General features: G+C 40.2%; 1 protein-coding gene across 1 annotated transcript; it reads left to right on the top strand.

Moving 5' to 3' along the window:
- The first annotated feature begins 869 nt into the window (after nucleotides 1-869).
- PDSS1 (decaprenyl diphosphate synthase subunit 1) lies at nucleotides 870-25,498 on the top strand. Its single transcript, XM_082479123.1, has 9 exons — nucleotides 870-988; nucleotides 4,578-4,708; nucleotides 11,433-11,574; nucleotides 12,366-12,477; nucleotides 12,566-12,675; nucleotides 19,670-19,750; nucleotides 19,910-20,023; nucleotides 24,254-24,334; nucleotides 25,086-25,498. The coding sequence occupies exons 2-9, from the start codon at nucleotides 4,611-4,613 to the stop codon at nucleotides 25,224-25,226; spliced, it is 879 nt and encodes a 292-aa protein (XP_082335249.1). The 5' UTR covers nucleotides 870-988; nucleotides 4,578-4,610; the 3' UTR covers nucleotides 25,227-25,498.
- Nucleotides 25,499-26,599: the final 1,101 nt, after the last annotated feature.

The following is a 26,599-nucleotide window of genomic DNA, read 5'->3' as shown; positions in this document are numbered from 1 at the left end:
TCATATTGTTGTGTAATGGGTAAAGACATAGTCATTGGATGAACTTATTTGAAAATAAGGGGTTATTTGCTCTACTGCATACTTGGATAACTCTGTGTAGACTGCTGCTGTGGTGCTGAGTTTGAATCTAAGTCCTCCATCCTGGAGAGCAATGGGCAAAGCAAGAATGCCCCAAGAAAACCCATAGGGTTCACTTTGAAAAAGGAAATATAGTAACAGGCATAAACTTGAACTCCAGGGAACATAAAAATCACGCCTAAACCTAATGCATCTTAATGCATCTAGGTGGAGCTTTCACCCTTTACTGATGAATTTCAATAGCATCATCATGCTACCTGGAAGTATTGATTTAGTTTCTAATTTATAATGTAGCTGGGTGTGCAAAGGAGAATTTTCAAATCCAAGCAAGGAATATTTTACCAGGAGTACACAGGACAGGGAAAAAAGTAACAGAATAATTGTGTTACTGGAAGATGAAGACTTCATCTCCAAAGGCGTGCTATACCATCAATAGTGTATTCAAAAGGAATACATTGAGCAATGTAGTTTTATGTGTCTCAGAAGACTTCTGTAATCTATTAAGAGGAGAGGATGGGGGGTTATTGCTTGACAAATGCTGCGCTTTGCCCGCTCCTAAAAGTCTATGATCATCAATACATAGCTGTGCTGTTCTTACACCTTATTAGCTGGCTGAAAAGAGTGTTTTGATGCCTTCTGCTTCTGTTTTATCCATTTGGTTACATTTTGCGTGAGAGGAGAGGAGAAGGAGGAGCAAGAGGAGGAAATGCTTTGAAATGTTTCTCTTTGGGGAATCGGGGAAAGAGCTTTTAACAATGTCACTCTCTTGAAAAACACTGTCAACAGGTTTCATCATACAAGTACATCCCACTTGTGCAGCTGCAGTAAGACAGTTAGTGACGAAAAATACCAAGACCCTTTTCAACTTGGTAGAAAAGACTTGAAGAATCTATATGAAGATATTAAAAAGGTAAGGGATTTTGGTCACTATTCTGGATGTTGTGATGATTCTGATTTTAATACCAACTGTTGCTTTGGAAGATAGTTATTGAAAGTATATTCTTTATGAACAGCTGTCTGAAACTTAAACTGAAAGCAAATAGAAGTATTTCTACGTATCTTACAGAACCAGAATGCAATTTTTTTCTCCTGATTTACAGTGCTGGAATACATAATTTATGTTTCAGATTACTCATAGTAATTTAAAAAGTAACTTCAGGTTACATTGGGTGGAATGAATACAGGCAATAACCTTAGGCATGCATACGGTTTTGCTTACACTAAATGGATTGGCTTTGTGACTTTTATGCAGATATGATTAAGAGAAACAAAAAATCCTTCTTTAAGTATGTCAGCGAGAAAAGAAAGATTACAGAATCACAGAATTTTCAGAGTTGGAAGGGACCTGTAGAGATCATCTAGTCCAACTCCCCTGCTAAAGCAGGATTGCCCAGAGCACATTACTCAGGACTGCATCCAGGTGGGTCTTGAAAATCTCCAGAGAAGGGGACTCCACAACCTCCCTGGGCAGCCTGTGCCAGTGCTCTGTCACCCTCACCGTAAAGAAGTGTTTCCGTGTATTTGAACAGAACTTCCTGTGTTCTAACTTGTGCCCATTACCCCTCGTTCTGTCACTGGGAACCATTGAAAAGAGCCTGGCTCCATCCTCCTTCAACCCACCCTTTAGATACTTGTACGCCATAATAAGGTCTCCCCTCAGCCTTCTCTTCTCCAGGCTAAAGAATCCCAGCTCTCTCAGCCTTTCCTCATAAGGCAGATGCTCCAAGCCCTTAATCATCTTAGTTGCCCTTTGCTGGACTCGCTCCAGCAGTTCCCTGTCCCTCTTGAACTGGGGAGCTCAAAACTGGACACAGTATTCCAGTTGTGGCCTCACCAGTGCAGAATAGAGGGGGAGAATGACCTCCCTCGACCTACTGGCCACACTCTTCCCTATGCAGCCCAGGATTCTATTGGCCTTTTTGGCAACAAGGGCACATTGCTGGGCCATGGATAATTTACTGTCTACCACGACCCCCAGATCCTTCTCCTCAGAACTACTTCCCAGCAGGTCCGTCCCTAACCTACACTGGTGCTTTACGTTCTTCCTCCCCAGGTGCAGGACCTTGCACTTGCTTTTGTTGAACCTCATTAGGTTCTTCTCTGCCCAGCTCTCCAGCCTGTCCAGGTCACGCTGGATGGCAGCACGGCCCTCTGGGGTGTCAGCCACCCCACCCAGTTTGGTATCATCAGCAAACTTGCTGAGGATACACTCTGCCCCCTCATCCAGGTCATTAATGAATATATTAAACAAAATTGGACCAAGTATTGACCCCTGGGGGACACCACTGGTTACAGGCCTCCAACTAGACTCTGTGCCGCTGATCACAACCCTCTGAGTTCTGTCCTGCAGCCAACTCTCAATCCACCTCACTGTCACCTCATCTAGCCCATACTTCCTCAGCTTCCTAATGAGGATGTTATGGGAGACAGTATCAAAAGCCTTGCCAAAGTCAAGGTAGATGACATCCACGACTCTCCCCTCATCCAGCCAACCAGTTATAACATCATAGAAAGCTATCAGATTGGTCAAGCACGATTTACCCTTGGTAAATCCATGTTGACCACTTCCAATAACTTCCTGTTCCTCAACGTGTTTGGAGATGACATCCAGAATGAGTCGCTCCATTACTTTCCCAGGGACAGAGGTGAGACTAACTGGTCTGTAGTTCCCTGGGTCCTCCTTCTTGCCTTTTTTGATTAGAGAAAATCCTTCCTCTCCAGAGGAAGCAATAACTGGTTACCCAGGACAGAGACAGAGCTGAGGTACTCAATGAATTTTTTGCCTCAGTCTTCACTGGCAAGGACTGCAGCCACACTGCCCATGATGCAGAATGCAAAGACGAGGATTGGGTAAATGGAGAACCGCCCACTGTAGGTGAAGCTCAAGTGCAAGACCACCTGAGGAACATGAAGGTGCACAAGTCCATGGGACCTGATGAGATACATCCACGGGTCCTGTGGGAACTGGCAGATGAAGTCGCTAAGCCACTAGCCCTCATATTTGAGAAGTTGTGGCGGTCTGTCAAGGTTCCTGCCGACTGGAAAAGGGGAAACATAACCCATATTTTCAAAAAGGGAAACAAAGAAGACTCAGGGAACTACAGGCCAGTCAGTCTCACCTCTGTGCCTAGCAAGATCATGGAGCAGATCCTCCTGGAAACTCTGCTGAGGCACGTAGAAAACAAGGAGGTGATTGGTGATAGCCAGCATGGCTTCACCAAGGGCAAGTCATGCCTGACAAATTTGATGGCCTTCTACGAAGTGGTTACAGTGGCAGTGGGCAAGGGAAGATCAACTGATGTCATCTACCTGGACTTGCGTGAAGCGTTTGACACTGTCCCACACGATATCCTGGTCTCTAAATTGAAGACATGGATTCGACAAATGGACCACTCGGTGAACAGAACGGGCTTGGACGGTCACACTCAAAGAGTTGCGGTCAACAGCTCGATGTCCAAGTGGAGAGCAGTGACGAGTGGCGTTCCTCAGTGGTCAGTACTGGGACCTGGACTAAAACAGTTGTTTAAATCATTAATCACTTAAATCATTGTCGGCGACATGGACAGTGGGGTCGAGTGCACCCTCAGCAAGTTTGCCGATGATATCAAGCTCTTTGGTGAGGTAGACGCGCTGGAGGGGAGGGGTGCCATCCAGAGGGACCTGGAGAGGTGAGCCCAAGCCAACCTCATGCAGTTCAACAAGGCCAAGTGCAAGGTCCTGCATCTGGGTCAGGGCAATCCCAAGCACAACTACAGGCTCGGAGGGGAATGGCTGGAGAGCAGCCTTGAGGAGAAGGACCTGGGTGTGCTGATTGATGAGGAGCTCAACATGAGCCAGCAATGTGCAATCGCAGCCCAGAAGGCCAACCACATCCTGGGCTGCATCAGAAGAAGTGTGGCCAGCAGGTCAAAGGAGGTGATTCTGCCCCTCATCTTCACTCTTGTGAGACCCCACCTGCATCCAGCTCTGGAGTCCCCAACATAAGAAGAACACGGACCTGCTGGAGCGTGTCCAGAGGAGAGCCATGAGGATGATCGAAGGGCTGGAGCACCTCTCCTGTGAGGAGAGGCTGAAAGAGTTGGGGCTGTTCAGTCTGGAGAAGAGAAGGCTCCAGGGAGACCTTATAGCTGCCTTCCAGTCCCTAAAGGGGGCCTACAGGAGAGCTGGGGAAGGACTTTTTACTAGGGCATGTAGCAACAGGACGAGGGGGAATGGCTTTAAACTGGAAGAGGGCAGGATCAGATTAAACATTAGGAAGAAGTTTTTCACTTTGAGGGTGGTAAGGCGCTGGAACAGGTTGCCCAGAGAGGTTGTTGAGGCCCCATCCCTGGAGGTGTTCAAGCCCAGGCTGGACATGGTCTTGGGCAACCTGGTCTAGTGGGAGGTGTCCCTGCCTATGGCAGGGGGGTTGGAACTCTATGATCTTCAAGGTCCTTTCCAACCTAAACCATTGTACTATTCTATGATTCAATGATGCTATGTTCTTTTCCTTTTTATAGGAATTACTTGTATCTACAGCAGAACTTAAGGAAATGTGTGATTATTACTTTGATGGGAAAGGAAAGGCCTTTCGACCAATGATTGTGGTGCTAATGGCAAGGGCTTGCAACATTCACCATAATAATTCCAGGTGAGTCAGTCATTTTTAGATAAGTGGACATATATCATACTTGAAACTTATCATTCTTGTGTTCCCAAAAAATATGTCTATATGAAAAGAAAAAGTTTCACAGTAAAACCTGACTTCAAGTTCCATCATGAACCTGTATTTTTGTAGTTAGCAGTGCAAGAGCAACTACTGGGTATATTACGTGCTTCCATGTGTAAGATTGTAGACTATACTGCAGTTGTAACTGGTGATGGATAAATAATGTTGTCAAATTCTTATATTTGTAAGGCTTTTAGTCAATTTTAACTGCTTACATAAATGCTTTATTAGAACCTTTAAGGCTATATGAACTTAATTAAAACTATATGAACTTAATTAAAAGGATTTTTCATGTGTAACCACTCCTGTAGCTCTTAAACTCTTGTCACAGGTAAGAACTTTGCTGCAAGAAGTGACTTTCATAGCTTTTTTTTGTAATTATGCAGAAAAGCCATTAAGCAGGTGGTATGATTATATTCAAAGCTGTGAGACATTCAAAACAGATTTTTTTTTTTTTTTTTAGCCCGTCTAGGTGCAAGTTTCTATACTTTAATGTAAGATCCTAAGCTTAGAGCTGGATTAATCCTCATTTTTTTCAAGTTACTTGTCTTTTGAAAGCAGTTTTAACTGAGCAGAACATCATGCTTGCTTTGCACTCTCTGTCAGTCCTTGCTCTGGCTGATTGCAAATGCTTCTCTCCAAATGTTCCTGTTGGTTGTTATGTTAGCATTTTGAGGAAAGATGTTGGCTGGAGTGTTCTCTCCCTTCCAGCTATGCTTTCAGTCTTCCCTCGTATAGAATTTCAAATATGAAATCTTTGGTCCTTTGCCAGAAATGTTTCTAGACTAATTTCAGTCTTGAGGGATTTCTCTCAGCCCTTGCATAATTTTTTCCTTAGCAGTAGGTTAATGTCTTGTTGGACTTGATTTCTACCTCAGATCATGGCATATATTTTGCTGCTTGATATGTCACCTCTCCTGGTATACTCCCTCCTATGTGAATGTAATTATGAAGGAGAAAGCAAAACCTAGTTGGCAGTGTCCTGTCCTGTGTGCGCCCATTCCTCTTGTTTTAGGAAAACATTGTCCAGGATTAATGAAATTCACTCCAGCCTGATTCTGTTCTCCATCCAGTACTGCTCCTTGTCTTTGTCTTAGAGGTAGCAAAAGGAACAATATCTGTTGTGAAACTCCTCAAGTATGTCCTTTGTCACAGCACTGATTGGCTTAATATTTTCATGAGTGATCTTGACATGAAAAGCGATGAGTGTGATGATGGCACTTCGATGACAAAATCATTCTTGATGACTGGCCATCCATGGTGGAATGAAAGGAAGCACAATAAAACAAAAATTGAGCTTGGAGGCTTCTGGGTGTCCTGTCAGGGCATAACCCAAATGTGATTTGCAGCCAGGTACCTTAAGGTAATCCTAGCATGCATCAACAATAATATATCCAGTTCAGCTACAGGAGTGCTGATACCCTTGTATATCACACTTTGTGAAGTCATCAGCATGTCTAATCCTCTTGTTCAAAAAAAGATAAATCCAGCTAGCTTCAGGGATGGACTGAAAAGATAATCAAGGAGAATGAAGGACTTGTGGTCTACAAATTTATCAGGAACAGCAATGAAAGAGATATTTAAAACAAAGGACTAAGTTGCTAAGAGGGTGGAAACTTCGGAGGAGACTTTTAACAACTGGGGCAGTGAGTCTTTTGGAGCATCCTTCTCATCAGAATAACAGGAAAATTAGTTTTATCTCATTCTAGTGTGTAGCATGAGAAGCTTATGAATGAAATTATGTAGTTTACATGCAATACCAAGAAGTCTGGAACTGATGTCCTATAGTGTAGGAGGTGAGCAGTGAATCAAAGACGAGAAGTAGCTGTAGAAGGACCTGAATTTGCCTTTATATGGTCAAAGCCTATTTGCTGTCTTTTGACATATACATATGCTTATGGGCATATTCTTTTCCATGCGTTATGCTGTCTTGAAACCATCAGGACCAGTTTTGAGAACTGCCCTATGCCAGTGAGAAAGCGTGATCTCAGAGTTCATAGAATCATAGAATGGTTTGGGTTGGAAGGGACCTTAAAGATCAGCTAGTTCCAACCCCCTCTGCCACGGGCAGGGACACCTCCCACTAGACCAGGTTGCTCAAAGCCCCATCCAGCCTGGCCTTGAACTTGAGTTCAAGTGCCACATATGCCTGAGGCAAATGTTTGCTTCGCAGTAGCCAACCCTCAGCGTAAGCGCTCTGATTTATAGATGCCCATGTCATTTGGCAGCTTTTGTACATCTGTTGCAGCTTTTGTCAGCACCTCCAAACTATGTTTGATGTTTAAAGGCCTCCTCATTAGTCTGAATGTTCCTTGTATAAGGATGGACTGAGTCACTATCTCTGTCATGTTGTTTTTAGGATGAAATTCTGAGTAGGGAGAACAGAAATATTTCAGCAAAGGAAGATAATGAATTCCCAGGATATTTACCTTCCTCTTCTCTGCCTCATGCCACTTTTCTCTAAGCCTATGATTGTAATTAAAATTCACATATGTTTATAGAAATCTTCAGTGTACTGCTTTTTGTTTCAGGCATGATGAGTGTTGGGTAGGCCATGCCGAAAGAATATATTTTCATATTGTGCATATCCACTTGCTGTGAGTTGATGAAGTTTTATGGGCATTTTCTTCTCTTTTGCTTTTAAGCTCCTTGAAGCAGGCTGTGTTACACCTGCTTTGTGTATATATATACTTCCTGTTCACACTGATACTGTTGCTTCTTAAAGCAGCATTGCATTCAGATGACAAATTGTTCTTTCAACTTTTTACTGTTTGTGAGGAAAATTGTATATGCAGAGAAGGAAACCCTGCATATCTGTAATTCTGCTACTTTGCTATAGACCTGAGGGAAAAAAATATTTGCTTTCCTTTTGCTCCCGACATTTTTTTTAAGATGTTTTTCCTCTTTCAACTTGTCATTTCCCTTAAAGCATTTTATTGTTCTTTTCCTCAGTTAATATTGATTCTTCTCCCAGACTTGTTCTTCTTTGTTGAAACTTTGGTTCCCACACATGTAATCAAAGATACTGGCCACATCTATAGAATTGTGGGGTGAGCAAATATCCTTGGCTCTCATCCCTAGAATTTTTGTTATTCTGCCTCTGGGGTGTTTGATATTGATGTTGGTTCTGCTTCATCTTGCTGCCGTTCTTAACTGTCATATAACTTGCTGGACCCAGCATGCTTTTGCCTGTTTTTTCAGAGGGGAACACCCAGGTAGTTCTCCTTATGGGTTAGGTGACATGATCGTTTATGTTTAGATTTGAGGAAAGCAGGTATTTAGAATGCCCTCAGCAGGTTAACTGTCTTTCTAGAATGAAGTCACTTTGTTGTAGTTATAATAAGGAGAATGACAGTTGTATAAAAAATGTGAACAGTTATCAAAAAGATAAGTGTCTGAAGCATTCAAATTGTTCTATGCTGGTATGTTGTTGGTTTTTTTTTCCTTGAAGTGTCAGAAGTCCAACCCTGAGTCATTAAGTCACTTAAACAAAGGCTTTTTGCTCTATGATAAGAACTTAGCTTTGTGCAAGAGTGAGAATTGTTGTAAAGAGTTTAAGCTGAGGTCATGCAAACCCTCAATTTCACACATCCTCTGGCATTTCTTCACATACCTGTGTGCAGAATTTCACAGAATTATCACTTAGCCTGACTGGACATAATGTTTCTGTTTAGGGTGTATTCTCCAGAGGTGTTTGCAAATAGGAGTTTTTATTTCAATTTCTGCAACCAAAATGAGAGAGACAAATAAGAGAAGGCCAAAGAAGTACAGAGACATCTCAATAGAGAAAATAGAGAGCACAAAAGATTTAGGGGGAAAAAGGGAAATAAATCCATGAGAATAGTGCAAGAAATACTTAAATGTAATAGCCTGGCTAAACTCAATAGAATATTTCCTAAAGACACTCGGACCTGCCAGCAACCTTAGTCCTCTATCTTTCACTCCTCCAAACCATGGTTGCCAGGTGCCTGTACTGTATGCTGGTTTTCAGCTGTTCTGTAATTTGCTTCCATTTTAACGCATCCATTCTCTATGCTTCCCCTAGTTTGCAATGCCTTTCTGTGTCACAGACTGTTTCTGAAATGTTTGTTTCTTTCAGCCACTTGGTCGTAACAGAAATTTGCAAGTTCTTTTGCACTTTAAACTGGCAATATTTACTTACTGGCAAACATTGCAAAGCTCTTTGTTGCAGAGTGTAAATACTGTTTTGTGTTGTTTTGAGTTTTCCTCTCCTTCTTTTCTTTTTTCTTTTTTTTGAAGAGGGATATTTGGAGGGAGAGGTGTGTTTGGTTTTTTTTTTAACTTGTAATATCAGCCTTGGCCTTGTTCAGGGTACCTGAAAGAAGTTCTGTAATGGAAAATACCTCAGGGTACAGTAGATCTGTAAGAGCTTATGAGAGAATCAAGCAGGGGATCCTAGTGAAAAATAGAACATGATCAAGGACTTAAAAATTAATATAATGCATGTGTAAAAAGATAAACTTACGGTTGTATTAAAATTCTGTGTAAATACATATAATCTTGGGGTGCCTTTACTTTGAGAATGACTTAAAAATGGCTTCTTTCCACTTACTGGACTTGTGGGGACCCAGTTACCTATTGACTTGAGTTACTGCTACTTTTTGCTTTTGTTTTGCAGGCGAAGCAGAATGAAAAATTGCAGGGAATGAGAAGGATCCTGTTTCTTGTGTGTTTTCCCTAAAATAGGCATGCTCTGATTCAGAACTACTCTCACAAGATGTTTGCAAACTATTGCAAAATTTTTTGCCAGCGATGGGAAGAACCTTGCTTGAGACCTTGCAGAAATAGTAGTTTAAAAAACCACTTTCAGGTTAAATCGTCACATTTGATATAACATTCTGGGAACCAAGCACATGAACCATGAGCAGTCCTATGCCATTTTTAGTGATTGTCAGAGATGAAATGCACTATAATGCAGAACTTTTCAAAACCTGCTTTTGAAATGTCTGTCCTTGTGCTTCGTACTACTGAAAGACTTTGGTGTGTCAGTGAGTGTTGCCATTTACTGCTACTTCCCAGCAGGAAGTCCAGTCTGCTGACATAATTAATGAAAAAGGGAGTCCCCAAAAGGAGACCAGTGCATGAAAGAGGCTGGAGACCTTTACAGTTTTTTGAAGGTAAGTTCTCCTACTTAGTAACACTAGTTTATTTTGGAAAACTACTTACACTGAACTAGCATTTGACTAAATTACTAGTCCACAGCAAAACTTACTTTCAAACAACCGTGAAGGTTTCCAGCTCTTGGTTTCTGTTGTTTAAAAGCCACATTTTCACAGCCTATGAGCCACACATCCTGCTATTGTTCAGGATGTAGAACTCCCACTGACAGCAATGCAGAGTTCTGCATAGAGGTAGGTGTCAGAACGCAATGTTATGTCAGCAGACTGCAAGATGTTCTTTCATTTTGTGATTAATCACTAGATTTTAATAGACATAGGCTATTAAAAGATTTTAAATTCCCTTCAGCTGAGCTGAAATTATTATCTTCTGTTTCTCTCAGTTCTTTTTCTGTTCTGCTGGAAAATAGTGTGATTTGCTCTATTATCTGTATACCAGAAGTAAGGTATCTATATATCAGAAGTAATTTTTTCTTTTGTTGTTTTTTGTTTTGGTTATTGGCTTGTTTTTTTTTTCTTTAGTTTGTTTTTTATAATGTCCACGTGGGCTTGTTACAGCTATAAGGCAATGCTAAATGGGATAGCCATTTCTGGGATCCTGCATGCAACCCACGATGAAAATAGGTAGAAAAAGATAGATACTAGAACAAGTCAGTAGCAGTTGGATACTAGCATAGATGGTCCTTTGTTTGAGCTGGGTTGGCTCTTTTATGTTCATTTTGCCAACTTTGTTCCCTAGATAATTGCTTCTATATTCTTCCATTACCTTCTTCTCACCTAGTTTAAAAAATGAAGTAGGTGTGAACTACTGAGGGTTGAATCATCAGTGTTAGATCTTCCCAAAGGCTGAATTTCAGTAAGTGTTACTTAGTGTTTACAGTCCTAAAGTGATTGCAATATAATTCCAGTTAATTCCTCAGGCTTTTGAAGAACCTCTGAGGTCTTAAGGTAATCAGATAGCATAAAGGATAAGATCTAAGAGTTATGTCTTTCAAATTTAGAATACAGGATTCTGTGCCTGCAGATCTCTCCAGCTTGCACAGTTAGCCAGCTTTGGAGAGTTTGTGATGCTTTGTCTTATAAGTAGAGCAGCACAGAGATAAGGAAATATTGAAACTCATTTACAAAGCTACCTGGCATTCTTTTCTCTGCTGTTTTCCAGATTTACATCTCCTTGGAACCAGGCATCCTTGATGCTGTGTTATTTATTGGATTTAGAGGGATTAGAGTCAATAACTCAGGAGTTTTGCAGTACTGTTAATGCAGCAAGGCAGAAACAGCCCTAATATGGATGGAAACGTCCCATTGCACTTACTGTACTAATGTGATCTTACTTTCTCTTGTCTTCCTAATTCCAGGTTTGAAAGATGGGGTTCAAACCGTGGAAAAGCTACAACAGCTGTTTTCAGAGAAACATTTTTTGTTTGGTTTTAGTAGGGGTTTATTTTAATGCATTGCAGCACACATAATTGATTTAATTATTTGACAGTTCTTGTTTTTTATTTTAGGGAGGTGCAAGCAAGCCAACGCTCTGTGGCCATAATTGCTGAGATGATCCACACAGCTAGCCTAGTTCATGATGATGTTATCGATGATGCAAATTCTCGCAGAGGAAAAATGACAGTCAATCAAATCTGGGGAGAGAGGAAGGTGAGTTTGCTATTATGTGCAAGACTTGCCTTTGAATTTTAGCAGAGCACAGACACCTAGGGTTTTTGTCACATTACTATCCCTAGGCACAGTCTTGGGATATGCCAGAAAAAGTATGAAGAGGTGTGCATGTGTTGTGGGTAAGACAAATGTGTGTTCCTTTTCTGAACTGTTGGACGCATTGGATAATTGGATTGTGTGATTTTTACTGATTTTGTGTTCCCTATGCTGTTCTCTGCAGTACTGTTGGAATACTTTGAACTTGTACCTTATCCAGAACATTATATGTTACTCTAATTCAGTAGTAAACACAAAAAGGTTTTCAGTCAGCATGAACATTTTTTTTTTATTTTTTTGAGAGAGGTGTTTCTTCATAGAGCATTAAAAGTAAGGTCTTAACTAGAAAAATGCAAGGAAAGAAGTACGATGCTGACACATCAGAACTTATCATGGCAATTCAGAGCTAACGTGGCATAACAGTCACAACAGAATGGGCAAATAGAGAGGTAATGTTCAAAAAAACTTCAGGCAAACATATTCAGATATCACATACAGGGAGGACAGTGCTTATATAGAAAATTATAAACGGCACTGTAAGATAGGGATTCAAAAATGGTTCAGATTTTAATATTTGGTTATCTTCTGTTTTCTCTTTTACAATGAGATATGTGTGCTTCGTGTAGGAAAATTAATGTGATGTGAGTAGACTTGCCAAATAAAGGAAATTGTATTGTCTGTACTAACACTTGCAGGAAAAGACTTAAAAGATTTTTTTTTTTTTTTATTCTTAGGCTGTTTTAGCTGGCGATTTCATCCTCTCAGCTGCTTCCGTAGCTTTAGCACGAATTGGAAACACTACTATCATCTCTGTTCTAACTCAGGTGATTGAAGATCTGGTGCGTGGTAAGGTCTTTTTCTATTTTTATCTTCAGATTTGCTTGCCTAAGCAGTAAACCCACAAATAAAAACTCCCGTCTGTGCAACTTTTCAGGTGAATTCCTCCAGTTGGGTTCCAAGGAAAATGAGAATGAGAGATTTGCTCACTACCTCGAGAAGACTTTTAAGAAGACTGCGAGTCTTATAGCAAACAGTTGTAAAGCAGTATGTACGTCTGTCTCTTCTAAAATTAACATACCACACTGTAAGCTTCACAGCTAAACTCCTAGTTATTGCTGTTTTCTCTGGAGACCCTCCAAAGCAAATCCTTTAAATGGTATTCTGCCAGAATGTGAATGGGTTTGAGATTGTGCATTTTATCACAGTTCAGCTGTGTAGCCTCCAATATTGGTTTTCACTTTTTCTTTTCTGTTCTATATTCATACACAGATTTATTGTCATCCTCACTTGAATCAAAATAAGGTTCACAGTGGCAGCCTTTAATTTATGAAATTCTGCAACTTTGAGACAGTGATTTTAATCTCAGTTGATAATTCTTGAGCCTAGAATTTAAGTCTTCTTTGACATCTGGTCCCACTCAGCACCAATGAGTGGGACCTTAAATGATAACAGTGGGAGGAAAAAACCTAATTGTGCATACTCAACATTACATTGTAAAAGGACAGAAGCATGTACTTCTTGATTTGTCTGGGGTTTTTAGTTACCAATTGCTATATACAACCCTATCTGTCACTCAGTTCTGTTACTTCATTACAAAAAGATCTGATTCAAGATGATGTTCCTATTCAAAAAACATGTTTAGTTTTAGTGCAGAAAGTGGAGAAGGTGGGCAATAATCTCACCCCAAAAGAGAGTTATAATTTTTATTTATTTTTTTTTATTAAAGGCAGTATAGCTGGTGTATGCTATAGCAAGAGGAAGTTCTAAGACAATTATACTAAAAATGCTAGTGTTAGTCATCCTCCTTTGTTCTCAGAGAACTGGTATGCTTGTGTGATAGCAGTTGAAAATTGCTTAAATCAAAAGGATTATATGGAATGAGAGACATGGATTTTGTGGGGAGGGAAAATTTCTTTCATACTAGCTGGAGGAAAGAAATTTAGTCTTCTGGATTGCTTGTATTAATGGCAATATGACCCTGGCAAGAATTTCCCTTTGCAAGTCTTAATTTATATTAGTGGGCAATTGGACTAGTAAGGAGCATCACATTCTTCTGCTGCCCCAATAAAAACATTCAAGATTTTATATTCACTTTGACAGTCTCCCTAAAAGAATTTTCACAGATAGAAGAAGAAATCACCTTCCCACTGGGTGTATTCTCCTTATGAATGTGCTATTTTGAGGTTTTTTCCTTTTTATAACTCACAGGAGTTAAGGATTTAAGCACTTCCTTCCAGATTGTGTCTGTGATGCTGGTGAAGGGGGTGTTTGGCTGCTTTCCTTCTACTGGTTGTTTTGAGTTGTTCCATTGCCGAATTGCTGGAATTTTATATGCAGTAAAATTTGCATTATAAAGGAAAAGTGAGAGAGAGGTCTGTCTTTATGGCAAAACCATACTTACTGCACACAGTAGCAATGACTTGTATGTATATGTCCCCCTCAGGGGGAGGAGAGCTCTTTTGATAGGAGAACTCTATTGATAGCAGTGAAAGGGGGATTTTTTTTGTTTAGCATTTGGGATTTTGTAGGTGGAGGGATTGTTGTTGCTTTTTTTGTTTAGATGGTTTCAGCCACTAAGGAAAAGCATGGGATCAGAAGGGAGTTCTGTTTTCTTCAGTGAAAAAGCTAAACAGGATCATCAGTTCTAGCTTGAAAGAAAATTTAGTTGGGGAATCATGGGTATTCACATCTTGTTTTCGGGGACAAAGCTAAGGAGAGAGATTATTGGTTTTCAGACCATCAGTTACAACCAGGCTACTGTGTCCTTAGAAGCAGTTCAGTACCTGTTAATGATAGGAAAAAACAGTGATTTCTTTCTGTGCATAAGTAAGATAAAAGTATTAACTGGAAGATGATGTCAAGTTCAGGTGGCATCTTAGAACTCTACAGCGTCATGCCTTAGAGATGGAAGAGTAGCGTATTCCTGGAAAAATGTCTAAACAAAATAATAGATAGTCTGTCAACACTGGTCTAGTCACTGTATTAGGTACCTTTTGCATTGCCAAAGTGTTACTGCATTTAAATGAAAAAGCCTTTAAGTTAGCAAAACAATTTTTTTTTATGGACAAAACAGTCTGTTCAAGATGTTAGAGCCATCCCAGTCTCTAGTTTATTTCTACAATAGTTCTGCATGGGGGAATGTTACCAAAGTTGCAGTCAAAGTAATACATTGCAAAAGGAAATGGTGGCAGATGGCCCAGAGGGTCACTGAATCCTTAGTTACTAAAAGGCATTTTTCAGAGAAACATGAGAGGTGACTTTGGTTCAAGAATTCAGAAACAATAAAGCTGAAGTGGAATTTCTATTAGTCATCAGGCAAGCTGGAGATGGCAAAATAAGCTGAGCAGGTTCTGTCTTTTTTTATCCTGCTGTAATGTGAATTCCTAACCCTCATAAAGCTTTTTATATTTTGCACAGCATACTTTCAGAAGAGGGATTAAATCATGTTTGTTTTGAGATAAGTGTAAAGTTGCACTAGAGATTCTTGTTTTCTTTATTATGAGAAAGCATGCAGCCTCCTCTGGTAAGGCAAGGTCTGCCTTGGGACTGAAGAAAAGGAATAGTCTGCAGCTCTGGATCTACCTGTGAGCTCCTGCTTGAACTAGTTCATAGTTTGGTGTGTGCACAGGGCTCCATCAGAAAAACCTACCAGTGTGTGGAACTGGTGTCTAGGAAAATAAGTGATCCCCAGCAGCAAAATTGATCTCCCCAGACCAGGCATGCAGACTACAATAAAGTCCAATGACAACCTTCCAGTACCTAAAAGGGGCCTACAGGAGACCTGGGAAAGGACTTTTTACAAGGGCATGTAGTGATAGGATGAGGGGGAATGGCTTTAAACTGGAAGAGGGCAGGTTTATATAAAACATTATGAAGAAATTTTTCACTCTGAGGGTGTTGAGGCACTGGAAGAGGTTGCCCAGAGAAGTTGTGGAAGCTCCATCCCTGGAGGTGTTCAAGGCTAGGTTGGATGGGGCTTTGAGCAACATGGTCTAGTGGGAGGTGTCCCTGCCTATGGCAGGGGTGTTGGAACTCGATGATCTTCAAGGTCCCTTCCAACCTAAACCAGTCTATGATTTTATGATTCTATGACAGATGTAGGGTAATAGCATCAGTACCATCAGCGATTATGGTCAGCCAGTAAATTTCCTTATTTGTTATTTAAAATACAGTAACTCATTTGGGGGGATTTCTTCTTCATAATGTTTGTGATAAAAAAGATGAACATAACTGTATCACAGATATTCAGGCACATAACCTTCACTTCTGTAAAAGTACAATTCTTCTTAAACGAGTACTTTGTTAACATGTTGAAATACTAATTACTAGAGTAAAGGTCAAATGCATGAAAATGCAGATTCGGGACAAGATAGTTATCTGCTGGTTGTGGGAGCTTCTGCTGGGTAAACATCTTCCTCTCCCAGGTAGGCCTTCATAACCCTCTTCCCAAGAGCAGTTACCAAAAAAGATTTGAAGAGCCTGGAGGAAAAGTCAGTGGTGTGCCCTGCAGCAGTGAAGGATAAGCACAAACTGGGCTGCATCACTACCAGCTTAGCCAGCACATCAAGGGAGGCACCTGTTTTCCTCTGTTTGGCACATGTGAGACCTCAAGGCTGCGCTCCCTCATGCAAGACAGACATCACATTGTGGAGTGAGTTCAGTGAAGGGCCACCATGATGGCTGGGGGCTGGAGCTGATTAGAGTCTGGAGTAGAGAAGGCTAAGGGGGAAGCCTTTTGCTGTCTCCGGCTATGTAATGGGAGGGCATAGAAAGGATGGAGAGATGTGCAGTGAAAGGACAAGTTGTACCATGGAAAAATTCAATGAGGTATTATGAAAAATTTCTCCATGAGGTTGGTCAAACGCTGGAACAGGTTGCCCAGACAGTGTGTGGGATCTTCATCCTTGGAGATGCTCAGAACTCAGCTGGACACAGCCCCGAGCAGCCTGATCTAGCTGTGAAGTAAGCTCTGCTTTGAGCAGATGACTGGACCAAATAACTTCCAGAGTTCTCTTCCAACCTAAACTATGCTGTGGTTCCACTGGAAAGGGGAACAGTGCGCCTGTCTGGAAAAACAGCAGTGGATGAGCCACAAATGAGAAGGCAGGATCCTGACTGCTTCAGGAGATGGACATGGAGGAGAAAGGGAAGATTTTAGAGCCTTTTCCTTTCCATGGTGTCCACAAATCTGGGAGTGTGAGAGCAAAGATCTCTTATACTGTTTCTCCAAGCATATCCCTGGCCAGCAGCAGCTTTTCCTCTCTGACGTGCAGGGCGCCGGTACAGATGTACAAGTGCTTTACAACTCCAGCTGCTGTATTCTCACATGATAAATAAAAGAGCAGGATGTATCTACTCAGAGCTGATGATAGAATATTTTATGGATGTGAAATTCAGTAAAGAGGCAAGATTGGTTTATAGCCTTTCATGTAGGGTAAAATAATAGAAACAATTTTTTATTTTAAAAATTGTGTTTGAAATAATGCCAAGCAGATTGGCTTGCTGTACTGAATTCAAAGAACCTTTCTAACGAATTTGTTCCACTTGGTATTAGGAAGGATTTTTCATCAGGATTTAGTGGAGGACAAGTCTGAATTCTTGCACAATTAAACTTGTAATCAACCAGTCATATCAGAGGAGCTATAGAATGTTTTCAAAGGATGAGCTTTATCATTTAAACTTACATCATTATATTGACATTATTATCTTGATTTGTATTTCTAAATGTATGCTCTTATCCCAGTATGGCTTCAGTTAAACTTCATCCCTCTGAGTGACAGAATGACTGGGACAAGGCTGCCTGCCTGCATCCCAGTGACCGTCCAGATGGGGGCAATAATCCACAAGAGCAATTTGAGAAATTGGCTCCTGAAGGAACTCCCGGGTAGACAAGACCCAGTCATGTTGCAGGTTTATGATGTTGTCGTGGTCAGAGAGTTGCTGACTTAAAGTGTGATAGGCATATCAATCTCTTGGATTTTTTAATATTTTTTTTGTCTTCAGAAATGTTTGTAACTTTGAATAGGAGCTATGAAGGTCTTCTCTTGCAAAGATGCAAGAATTAATTTTGCATTGATGAATTTTGCTGTGTTACATTCTGTAACTCACGCTTCCGTTTTTTAAATGTACATATACTGCAGTGATTCTTTAAATAGGTGATGTCTGTGTCCCCAGAAAACTGTCCACCTACAGGAATAGCTCTGCTCTGACCTTTCAGATTAAATGGGAAAGCTCTTCTCTTTACACGGCACTTCCTCTCCCCATCTACCAACTTGTGCCCACTCTGGCCCTTTGCCATTAACCAGGATTTTGTCACTGTTCTACTGAATTCTGTATTTTAATTCTTCACATGAAATGTCGTGGTAGGTAAAGATTTCATTGAAACAGGGTAGATGCAGCTCCCTGGTCTTGCTGATATTATCTGATTTGCACTGCAGAAGCAACCAAAAGTTTGCTAGGTATGGTACAGCCATAGATGATGTTATCTCTTTGGGGCAAATACTGCTATTTAAGAGACAAGCATCAAAAGGAGGATAAAAGGGCAAAATGTTATAGTTTGATAGTACCTAGCAACTTCTATTTAAGTATCTCATATTTGCAGTTCATTCTGTTTTAATAGCCTTCAGGATTTTGTATGATTAGATGTAAGTAGTATTATTTTCCTGCTATACTATTTTCCTCTTTTAAATAAAATTGGGAAACATGAGATGCTGTTAATGCCTTAGGCATCCCGATTCCTCTGGGGTTTAACTATTATCCACAGATGCAGGTTATAACTGGGAAGTGTTCTGATGATCAGTTATAAAATGCATTAATGCATGAAATAGTCTCTACTGTTGTGCGAGTTGCATCGCATTTCTTAGGATATAATGTTTCTTATTTCCATCTTCATGTTCACCTTCAAAGTTTCTACTGGACTCGCTTTTAGTTTGGGGTTGTATTTTGTTTGGGTTTTTTAAATGATCCTATCTTACATAGTCTTAAAGCGGAATTTGTGTGTGTGTATATATATATATACATATTTTTATGTTGTGTGGTTTTTCTGGCATGTATTTTTAGTCTTCCATTAAGTAAAATGTATCTTTACTCCTTCCATTAGTCACAGCAGATTTGGAATGTCTGCCGTAAACCAGGATGGGGTTTTGGCCCCTGTTTCTAATTGCTTTATTGAAGGCTGAAATAAATCTGAGTATTTAAATGTAACCAACCTCATTTTGCAAAGTGTATAATCAATACATAAATGCAAAAGCATAAGTGCCCTTACTTTGAGGCAAGATATTAGTTCTCAAATCTAATCTAGTTTGTGTCCCGTATTTTAGCTTTGTGGAGTTTATTCAGCAAAACTTCTGTCTCTCAGTCAATTCCTTTATCTGTACTCAATTAAAATGTTTTACTTGATAATCTCACTTTAGTGATACTTCTGTCTAGCTTGGTGTACTTTCTTTTCTTTGCCACTAATTATCCCTTGATACCTTTGTCTGCAAGCTAATTAGCTCATCTTCCTGAGCAATTCAGTTATAGTTAACATCACCCTTAAAAATAATCTTCCTTATCTCAGCTGTCCCTCGTATACTGGGTGCAACACATCCAGTTTTGTGGATCTTTTATGAGGCATGTGATGTCCGTTTATCTGTTGTCTGACCTCCAATTATCCCCTGGCTGATGTATACACGTAATAGATTTAATTCCCCTGTCACTGGACTGTATATGACTACTAGCCCGCATATGCAGTGCATCCACATTTCTCTCTTCAACCTTGCATTATAATTTTGAAGTCTGATAAATATTTAATAAAGCTAATCTCTTTCCAGACTTGAATATATTTTTAATACTTCACTGCTATTCAGCCTTGTTTTCTAACAAGCTTGGCTATTTGTGTGTATCCGTGAACAGAGATAAGCAAGAATGTGCTACTGAGTCAGCTTTTTTCCCTTTGCCAGATCCCTGCTGTCTGTGCTTGCTGTCGCACCTATGGTCAGAGACTGAAAGTGGATGCTAACTAAAACTTTCTATTTACTTGGGTTTCTTTTCTTTTCAGGTTTCAATTCTAGGCTGCCCTGATCCCAAAGTTCATGAGATTGCTTACCAGTATGGAAAAAATGTTGGCATAGCTTTTCAGGTAGTGCTTTTGTTGAAGTAAAGGGAATCTAAAAACTGCCTTAGAAATCAAAGTGGGCTGTCTTAATCAGTCTTCTCTTAACAAGGATTATTCTGTATTTAATTCTCGTTAAACAAAAAAAAAAGTTTTAAAAAAATCTATATGTTTCTCCCTTTCTAGCTAATAGACGATGTGCTGGATTTTACGTCGTGTGCTGACCATCTGGGGAAACCAACAGCAGCAGATCTCAAGCTTGGATTAGCCACAGGCCCTGTCTTATTTGCTTGTCGACAGGTAAGTCAACAGAAATCTATTTCCCCAAAACAAAAAGTGTACACTGCTCTTCACAGCACACATGGAGGTGCAGCTCGAGCACACCAAGTCTACAGTGTAAGTAATGAGCATGGCCTGGGCATGTGTGGAAAATCGGTGCCTTCAAGATCAGCTGTATTTAGTGTGCACACACACATTCTTTCAGACTGAGAAACACATTCCTGCACAAGTCCTCTTACCGTTAGGCCCTTGTTTCAAAAGCAGCGCTAGTCTTTTGCTGCCCCAGTTCAAGTGCTTAACCTTCGCAAAGGGGCAGGTATTCAGAGAGTTTTTTTGCATATTTTTCTGCAGGTTATTCCTAAGTAGCTTCTTGCTTGTGTTCTTTCCTGAGATGTCTTGCTCTCCCCAGGCTTGACCATTGTCCTGGTTTGAGGTAAAACAGAACCAATTTTGTTCAGTAACTTCGCTTCTTAGCTGGGCCTCTTCTAACTACTGAAATTAACTGCATATTGTGCAGAAAATGTTCACTCTCTCAGAGTGATAAGACCTATGTTTATAGCTGATGCCCAGGCATGGTATGCAGAGAGGCTCCTGCTTATACTTATTGCCATAACACCCAAGGCCAACCAACTTTGTTATTTGCCCCGTTGGAGGGTCGGAAGCGGAAAAGCATAGTGGGGTCCCACCTGCAGGGAGGAGCGGACAGGACAGGTGACCCAAAACTGACCAACAGGGTATTCCATCCCATCTGCCTCATGCTCAGTATAAAAGCTGAGGGATCAAAGGGTCACGGGCTCTTCCTTCAATGGCCGACATCTGAGGAGGACTCTGTTCGTCTGCCTGTGATCCCGATCCTGACTCCAGATCCGGAATCCAGTTCCCGTCCGTCACTGAGTCCGGCCTGGGACTGCCCCAGTGCCAGCCAGTGACGTGATTGTCATCTCCGGAGCTTGATACGGTTTTGTATATATTTTTCATTATTTCTTTTTATTTTATTATTAATATTTCATTAAAGTAGTTTAGTTTCTTCTAAACTCGTAAGTCTCTTTTTCCTCCTCTGCCTCTCTCTTTGAAGAGGGGTAGAGGGGAGCATCTGTCGGTCCCGTCTGGGGTCCCTCGGGTCCCCAGTGGTGGATTTGGCCTAAACCACGACAACCATGTATGTAGGCTTCTTGCCAAGTTCTGGGCTTTGTATCTATCCTGGGGCCAAGAACTTAAAATCTCTGCCTAGCTTTTAGGTGGGCACTTCTGTTTACTGGATTTGATCTCATCATCTCTTTGTCCGCGAGTCTTATCCAGTCACAAACGTGGGAAGCTTTCCCTTCTGAAGGTAAATTAGTTTGGATAAGAGAAAAAGGAGTATCATAAATACAAGGAAAACAGAAGTGCCAGCAGCACCAAAAGAAACATTAAAATTGGTGCTAATCCATAAAAGGGGAAGAAACAGGTTTAATCCGCCTTGATCAAGCTTCTGGTTCACCTGAGGAAAGAAGATTTGGGACTTAGAAAGCAGTCCTTCCTACCAAACTGCACAGCACGATACAAAAACTGGCATAACTAGTTTAAGTAGGGGTGTAGTCTGTGATCTCTCATTGGAATTGCGCAGAGCTTGACATGGGAAAAGTTTTAAACCATTCAAAAAAATACAACTTTGACATTTAATTCCCCCTCTTTCTTAAAGAGCCTGGGGTGGGGGGAGGTAGAACATATGCATATGTTTGTTTCCTCATCCTTTAGGCATTTACATGACACCTGTCTCAGAAAAGACAGGAAAGCAGAGAGTATCAGCCACTTAATGCATACGAATGTACGCTGAGAACAACCTCCTCCATGTTCTCAGTTCCTCCCCGCAGAATCATCTAGGGGATTCACAAACTACTTCTTGAATCATTAATTCAGAATTTGTTGATTAGCTGCAGGATCTTCTTAGTCACCAGCAACTGGAGATGTCTAAAGAACAGTGAGAGTGAGGTACAGAAAGAGGATGCAATTGTTAAATGGGGTTTGTTCATGTGTTGAAAAGCTACTTGTAGAGAGAAAGAAGGACGTGTTGCAAATACTTCTGATTTTGGCAGAGAATGGGTGACACCGGTTGTCTTGTGGGTGTTGAATATTCCAATTTTTTTAATTAAAACTATTCTTTTATTCATTTGTTTGGGTTGGCTGTTTCTGACTTTCAATTTCATCTGTCATTTAATTAGCTTTTTAAGATAAATGAGTTCATAGCATGGAAATACAAGAAAAGAAAATCTGTCAGTTCTATTTTAAAATCTTACTTGTTCTTTGTAGGTCACTTTTAAACGCCTTTCCTCATTTATATCTTTGATAGTTGGGAAGCGTATGTTTTTGCATTGATAGATAACTTGACCATCTTGCAAAGTTTTCCTCATTAACCGGAAGGCTTCTTTGCTGAAAATTTCCTGCTGTTTTCAAGAAACTGGAAGAACAGCACTACAGACTTAAGTGATATATAAACAAAGTATAAGCGTTAAAAAAATTTGGAGCTTCAACAGACACTTATCTGTGCTGTCACTAAAAGATGTTTAATCTATTTGTATCTGAGAATAAAAACTCCTCAGCCAGGACTTGAAGATAGTCCAAAATGTAATTGTTAGCTATAGGCTGTCTTTTCTTGGGAAATTAATATTACTGCTATCCTGCATATCCCTTAACATATCTGGTAATCCTCATGTTGTCTTCTTGTCAAACATACTTTAGTTTTTAATATGCTCCGGAGCTGCAGTGACAGCTGCCTTTTCTTCTTCTCCTCTCCCCTCTCTCTGAAATACATCTTTGTGCATTAGAATACTAAGGAGAGGCCTTTATACAAGAAATATTTAGCTTGATGTGAGACCTATTTATTCATTATTTAAAGTCAGTTCACTCAGTAAAAAAAACACATAACCCTTCTTTTTTTAAGGAAATATACTAGTATATGGTATGGCTAAAGCCACTCTTAAACTAGTACAGCTGAAGAATGAAGGTTTATTTTTATTATAACCATTCCCATCAAATGCTTATGTACAGCCCATTAAATCTGCAGAACTGCTAATAACATCGTTGCATTACAGGTTTAGGGATTTTTATATCCTTTAGTGCTTAAAAAAAGTGAAAGCATATGCATCCTATGTCATTGTAAATAGGAATAATATGAAAACGGATTATATGAACATTGCAATTAAATTGTCATTACACGGGAAGAAAGCTAGATCTAGAGAAAGCCAAGTATGAGTCACCAATAAACTTCTAAATGTACCTTCCAAGAAGACTACTTATGAGTAAGAGGGAAATGTCACAACAGTGAAGGATGCTACATGTTTGTTCCCTAACAAGTTTGTAGATCCACAGTTGCAGGACCAATGGCGTGCAACGAAAGCAGATCATTGTTTACAAGTGTACAGCAATAAAGTAATCTTTATTTGGCTGTAACCCTTTCAGACAAGATGAACAAACACCTCTTTCCTTTAAAAATAATTATTCTGCAGGGTAGCTGCCTTGAGTTGTGGCAGCTTGAGTTGTGGTTAGTTTGTTTGTTAAGGACCAGCTTTTTCTGTCTGAAGAAAGTGCCTGCATGTTTAAATGTAGCGACTTTCTCAGACAACTGACTTCAGTTATCTACCTGATTTGTAGGGAGTTGAGTGTACAGTACTAACTACAAATTCTACGTGATTGAAAACAAAATATGTTACAGTCGTCATTTTTCTCTTCTAAAAATGTCCTGAGCTTTCCAAAGACAGAGCCTGCGTATATAAAATACCAGAGCAATGGAAAGTGTAAGTAGATATAACAGTCAAAGGTATCATGAGGGGTTTTACAGGTTGAATACAGACATAACAAGCCTCCTGGGTTCTCTGTTGGACATGTGGGGGAAGAGGTGCTTCTTCTAGGTGTGCCAACACTAACCATCGCTTGTGATGTAAGAATACCTGAACCAGATTATACAGCAGGAAGCAGCCACATCAGGAATTACCACACTGGGTCATCTGCTCAACACAGTGTAATGGCAGGTGCTGACTTTTGCTACCAACTGGCAACAGTCAACACAGCCAGCCAGTTTAAGTTTTAGATGCTCAAGTTTTGCTATACTACAGTCTTACGCAGATTGCAGGTATTAACCTGTAGCTACACCTGTAGTAACAACAGTGGCAGGGGAAGAGGTCTGTACTTTGGTTTCTTTTTGATCTTAGCATGCAGACAGCTAAACGGGAAACAACTCATAAGCAGTACAAAACCTTCTTCCTTTGTGCTTAGTTTCCAGAAATGAATGCTATGATAATGAGACGATTCAGTAAGCCAGGAGATGTTGAACGTGCTCGGAAATATGTGTTGCAGGTAGGACTGATACCAAATATTTCATTCCTAAAGTGCTGTCCCTGCTGAAGTCAGTCTGAAATTCATTGTCTCTGAAGTAAAATAGCAGGGCGGCATTTTCAAGTATATGCGAAGCATCATGCTCTGTACAATACCAAGTTAGGACTCTTCAGCCGTCTTACTGCCACAGTGTTTCAGCAGAAATGCTGGGTACAAGAGCTTTTTTTTTTTTTCCTTTTTTTCTCTCCAGTAGCATAAAATCCACATAATAAAAGTAAAAAGCTCATGCATTTCCTTCAGCTGAAGAGTAGCTGTATCCAACAACTGGTGGAAGCAGCACATAATTACCAGTCTTGTAACTGCAGTGCACATTCCATATCAGTTTTAATTGACTCTGGTCTGAAAAGACTGAATAACTCTATGCAAAATTAATACTTGTTTTTTTCAGGATAGCATGTTTTTTTTGTACATCTTTATTTAGGGCAGGAGGGGAGCGGGTTAAACCATTAGTTTTTAATCCTACCGAGTAGTATGTTATTAATACCAATGTTGTTTTGTAAGTATAGTTAAGCTTAGCATGGATGAGTTTTAGTAGTTTGACACCTTGAGGAAGAGATGTAGAATTCAATGAATATAGAATGAATCCTCTTCAGAACATAATTAAGTGTTCGGGGTACTTACTGACCTTAAAAGTTCCCCGCTGTAACTGGAAGAGGCAAAAGGCAGGAGGGAGGATGACCAGTTACCCATTACCTCTGTCTTCTTACCTAAGAGTGATGGTGTGCAGCAGACAACCTACCTCGCCCAGCGCTACTGCCACGAAGCTACGCGAGAGATCAGTAAACTACGGCCATCCCCTGAAAGAGAAGCCCTCATTCAGCTGACGGAAATGGTACTCATGCGAGACAAGTGAGAGAACTCCTTCCACTCGTTCTGGCAGCTACTTACCAGACTGTGCCTAAATTTACTTCAAAAGTTATCTGCTTCCAACACAGGCTACCAAAAATTATTTTTTTAAAAAAAATTTTTTTTGAAGTTCTACTTTTTTTTAAATACAAAAGTTTAAAGTGTTTTATTGTGGGAAGCCATACAATTCAGAGCAAATCAAACTGTGCTGTACAATTGTTTTAGTGGGGCCTATTAATTGTGGGGGGTGGGGAAGATGTTTACATGTTGATGCACAAAGGCCACAATGAGAATAAATATAAATCAGTGTATGAGAACTGCAGTTGTGCCAAATTTCAATGGTTCACACTAATAAACAGAGCATGCTATCTGGTATTACTATCTGGTAAAATCCCGTGAAGAGAGATGGTTTGAATGCTTTCCTGGTTGTTAAACTACAGAAGTACCTGGAATTGTATATATGTAGATTTTAATTGATTATATACATCAAGGAGAAGTTTTCCAATTCATAATGAAATACAGGTATGCTATTGGTTGCTACTTGGTAGCAGTTAATAAGATGCAGAATTTGAGACTGCTACAGTTATGAAAATGAAAGGCTCAGTATTTCTAACTCACACTAAAAATGAACTGATTCAACTCTGGCTTCAACTCCATCGCCTTCCACCACTCACTTATAGAGTATACTCAATACCCTCCTAGAAGTCTGCTTTGAAGTCCCAGACACATTCCTCTTACAGTAATTATCCAGTACTACCACATTCCTTTTCAGGTTATTTAAGCCACAGAGTTTGTAGAACAGGGAAGTCCATCATCTCTAACTATCTCTGCCTGGGATCCCTTAACACAATGGCTAAGTTCCTGTTGTGTTTGTTCCCCCTTCGTCATATCTTGAGGACAGCCTGCTGTCTCTGCTCAGCTGGGCACACCACCGAGCCAGATACAGTTTCCACTGAGAAACGTGAGTTACAGATGGTGTCCAGCTGACTGCATCTCGATAACTAGATTCAATTGAGAACCCTTGCTAAAATTTATTTTGGAAGAAAAAGAACTTTTAAGAGTATGTATAAATGTGTAATTCAGGTTTCATATCTAATTTATTTGCCCTCTGTCAGTGATAATGTCACATTACAAACATTTGCTTTTTTGTACATTGCCTAGGATAACACAGCCATGATTTTGCTACGTTAGCATTCTAAACTTCTTTGCCAAGCCAACCAACAAAGTAATGGACAAGACCTTTGGTTCACTTATATATTTATGAATGGAAAAAAGTCATAATGTAAATTTACTCATTAAAAAAACTTGGGTACAAATTACACATACATAAGACCACCCATTTTTTGATTCACATGGACACCTTAGACCCAAACAACTCAT

Source organism: Vanellus vanellus (genome assembly GCF_965231255.1).
Source record: "Vanellus vanellus genome assembly, chromosome: 2".
Taxonomy (NCBI): Eukaryota; Metazoa; Chordata; class Aves; order Charadriiformes; family Charadriidae; genus Vanellus; species Vanellus vanellus.
The sequence above is the reverse complement of the archived record's forward strand: the minus strand, read 5'-3'. Positions and strand labels throughout refer to the sequence as shown.

Excerpts from the sequence above, each read along its gene's own strand:
- PDSS1 (XM_082479123.1), top strand. The coding sequence starts at position 4,611 with ATGTGTGATTATTACTTTGATGGGAAAGGAAAGGCCTTTCGACCAATG. Across the intron at positions 4,709-11,432 it reads ATTCACCATAATAATTCCAG|GGAGGTGCAAGCAAGCCAAC; the intron begins GTGAGTCAGTCA and ends TTTTTATTTTAG. Across the intron at positions 12,478-12,565 it reads GATTGAAGATCTGGTGCGTG|GTGAATTCCTCCAGTTGGGT; the intron begins GTAAGGTCTTTT and ends GCAACTTTTCAG.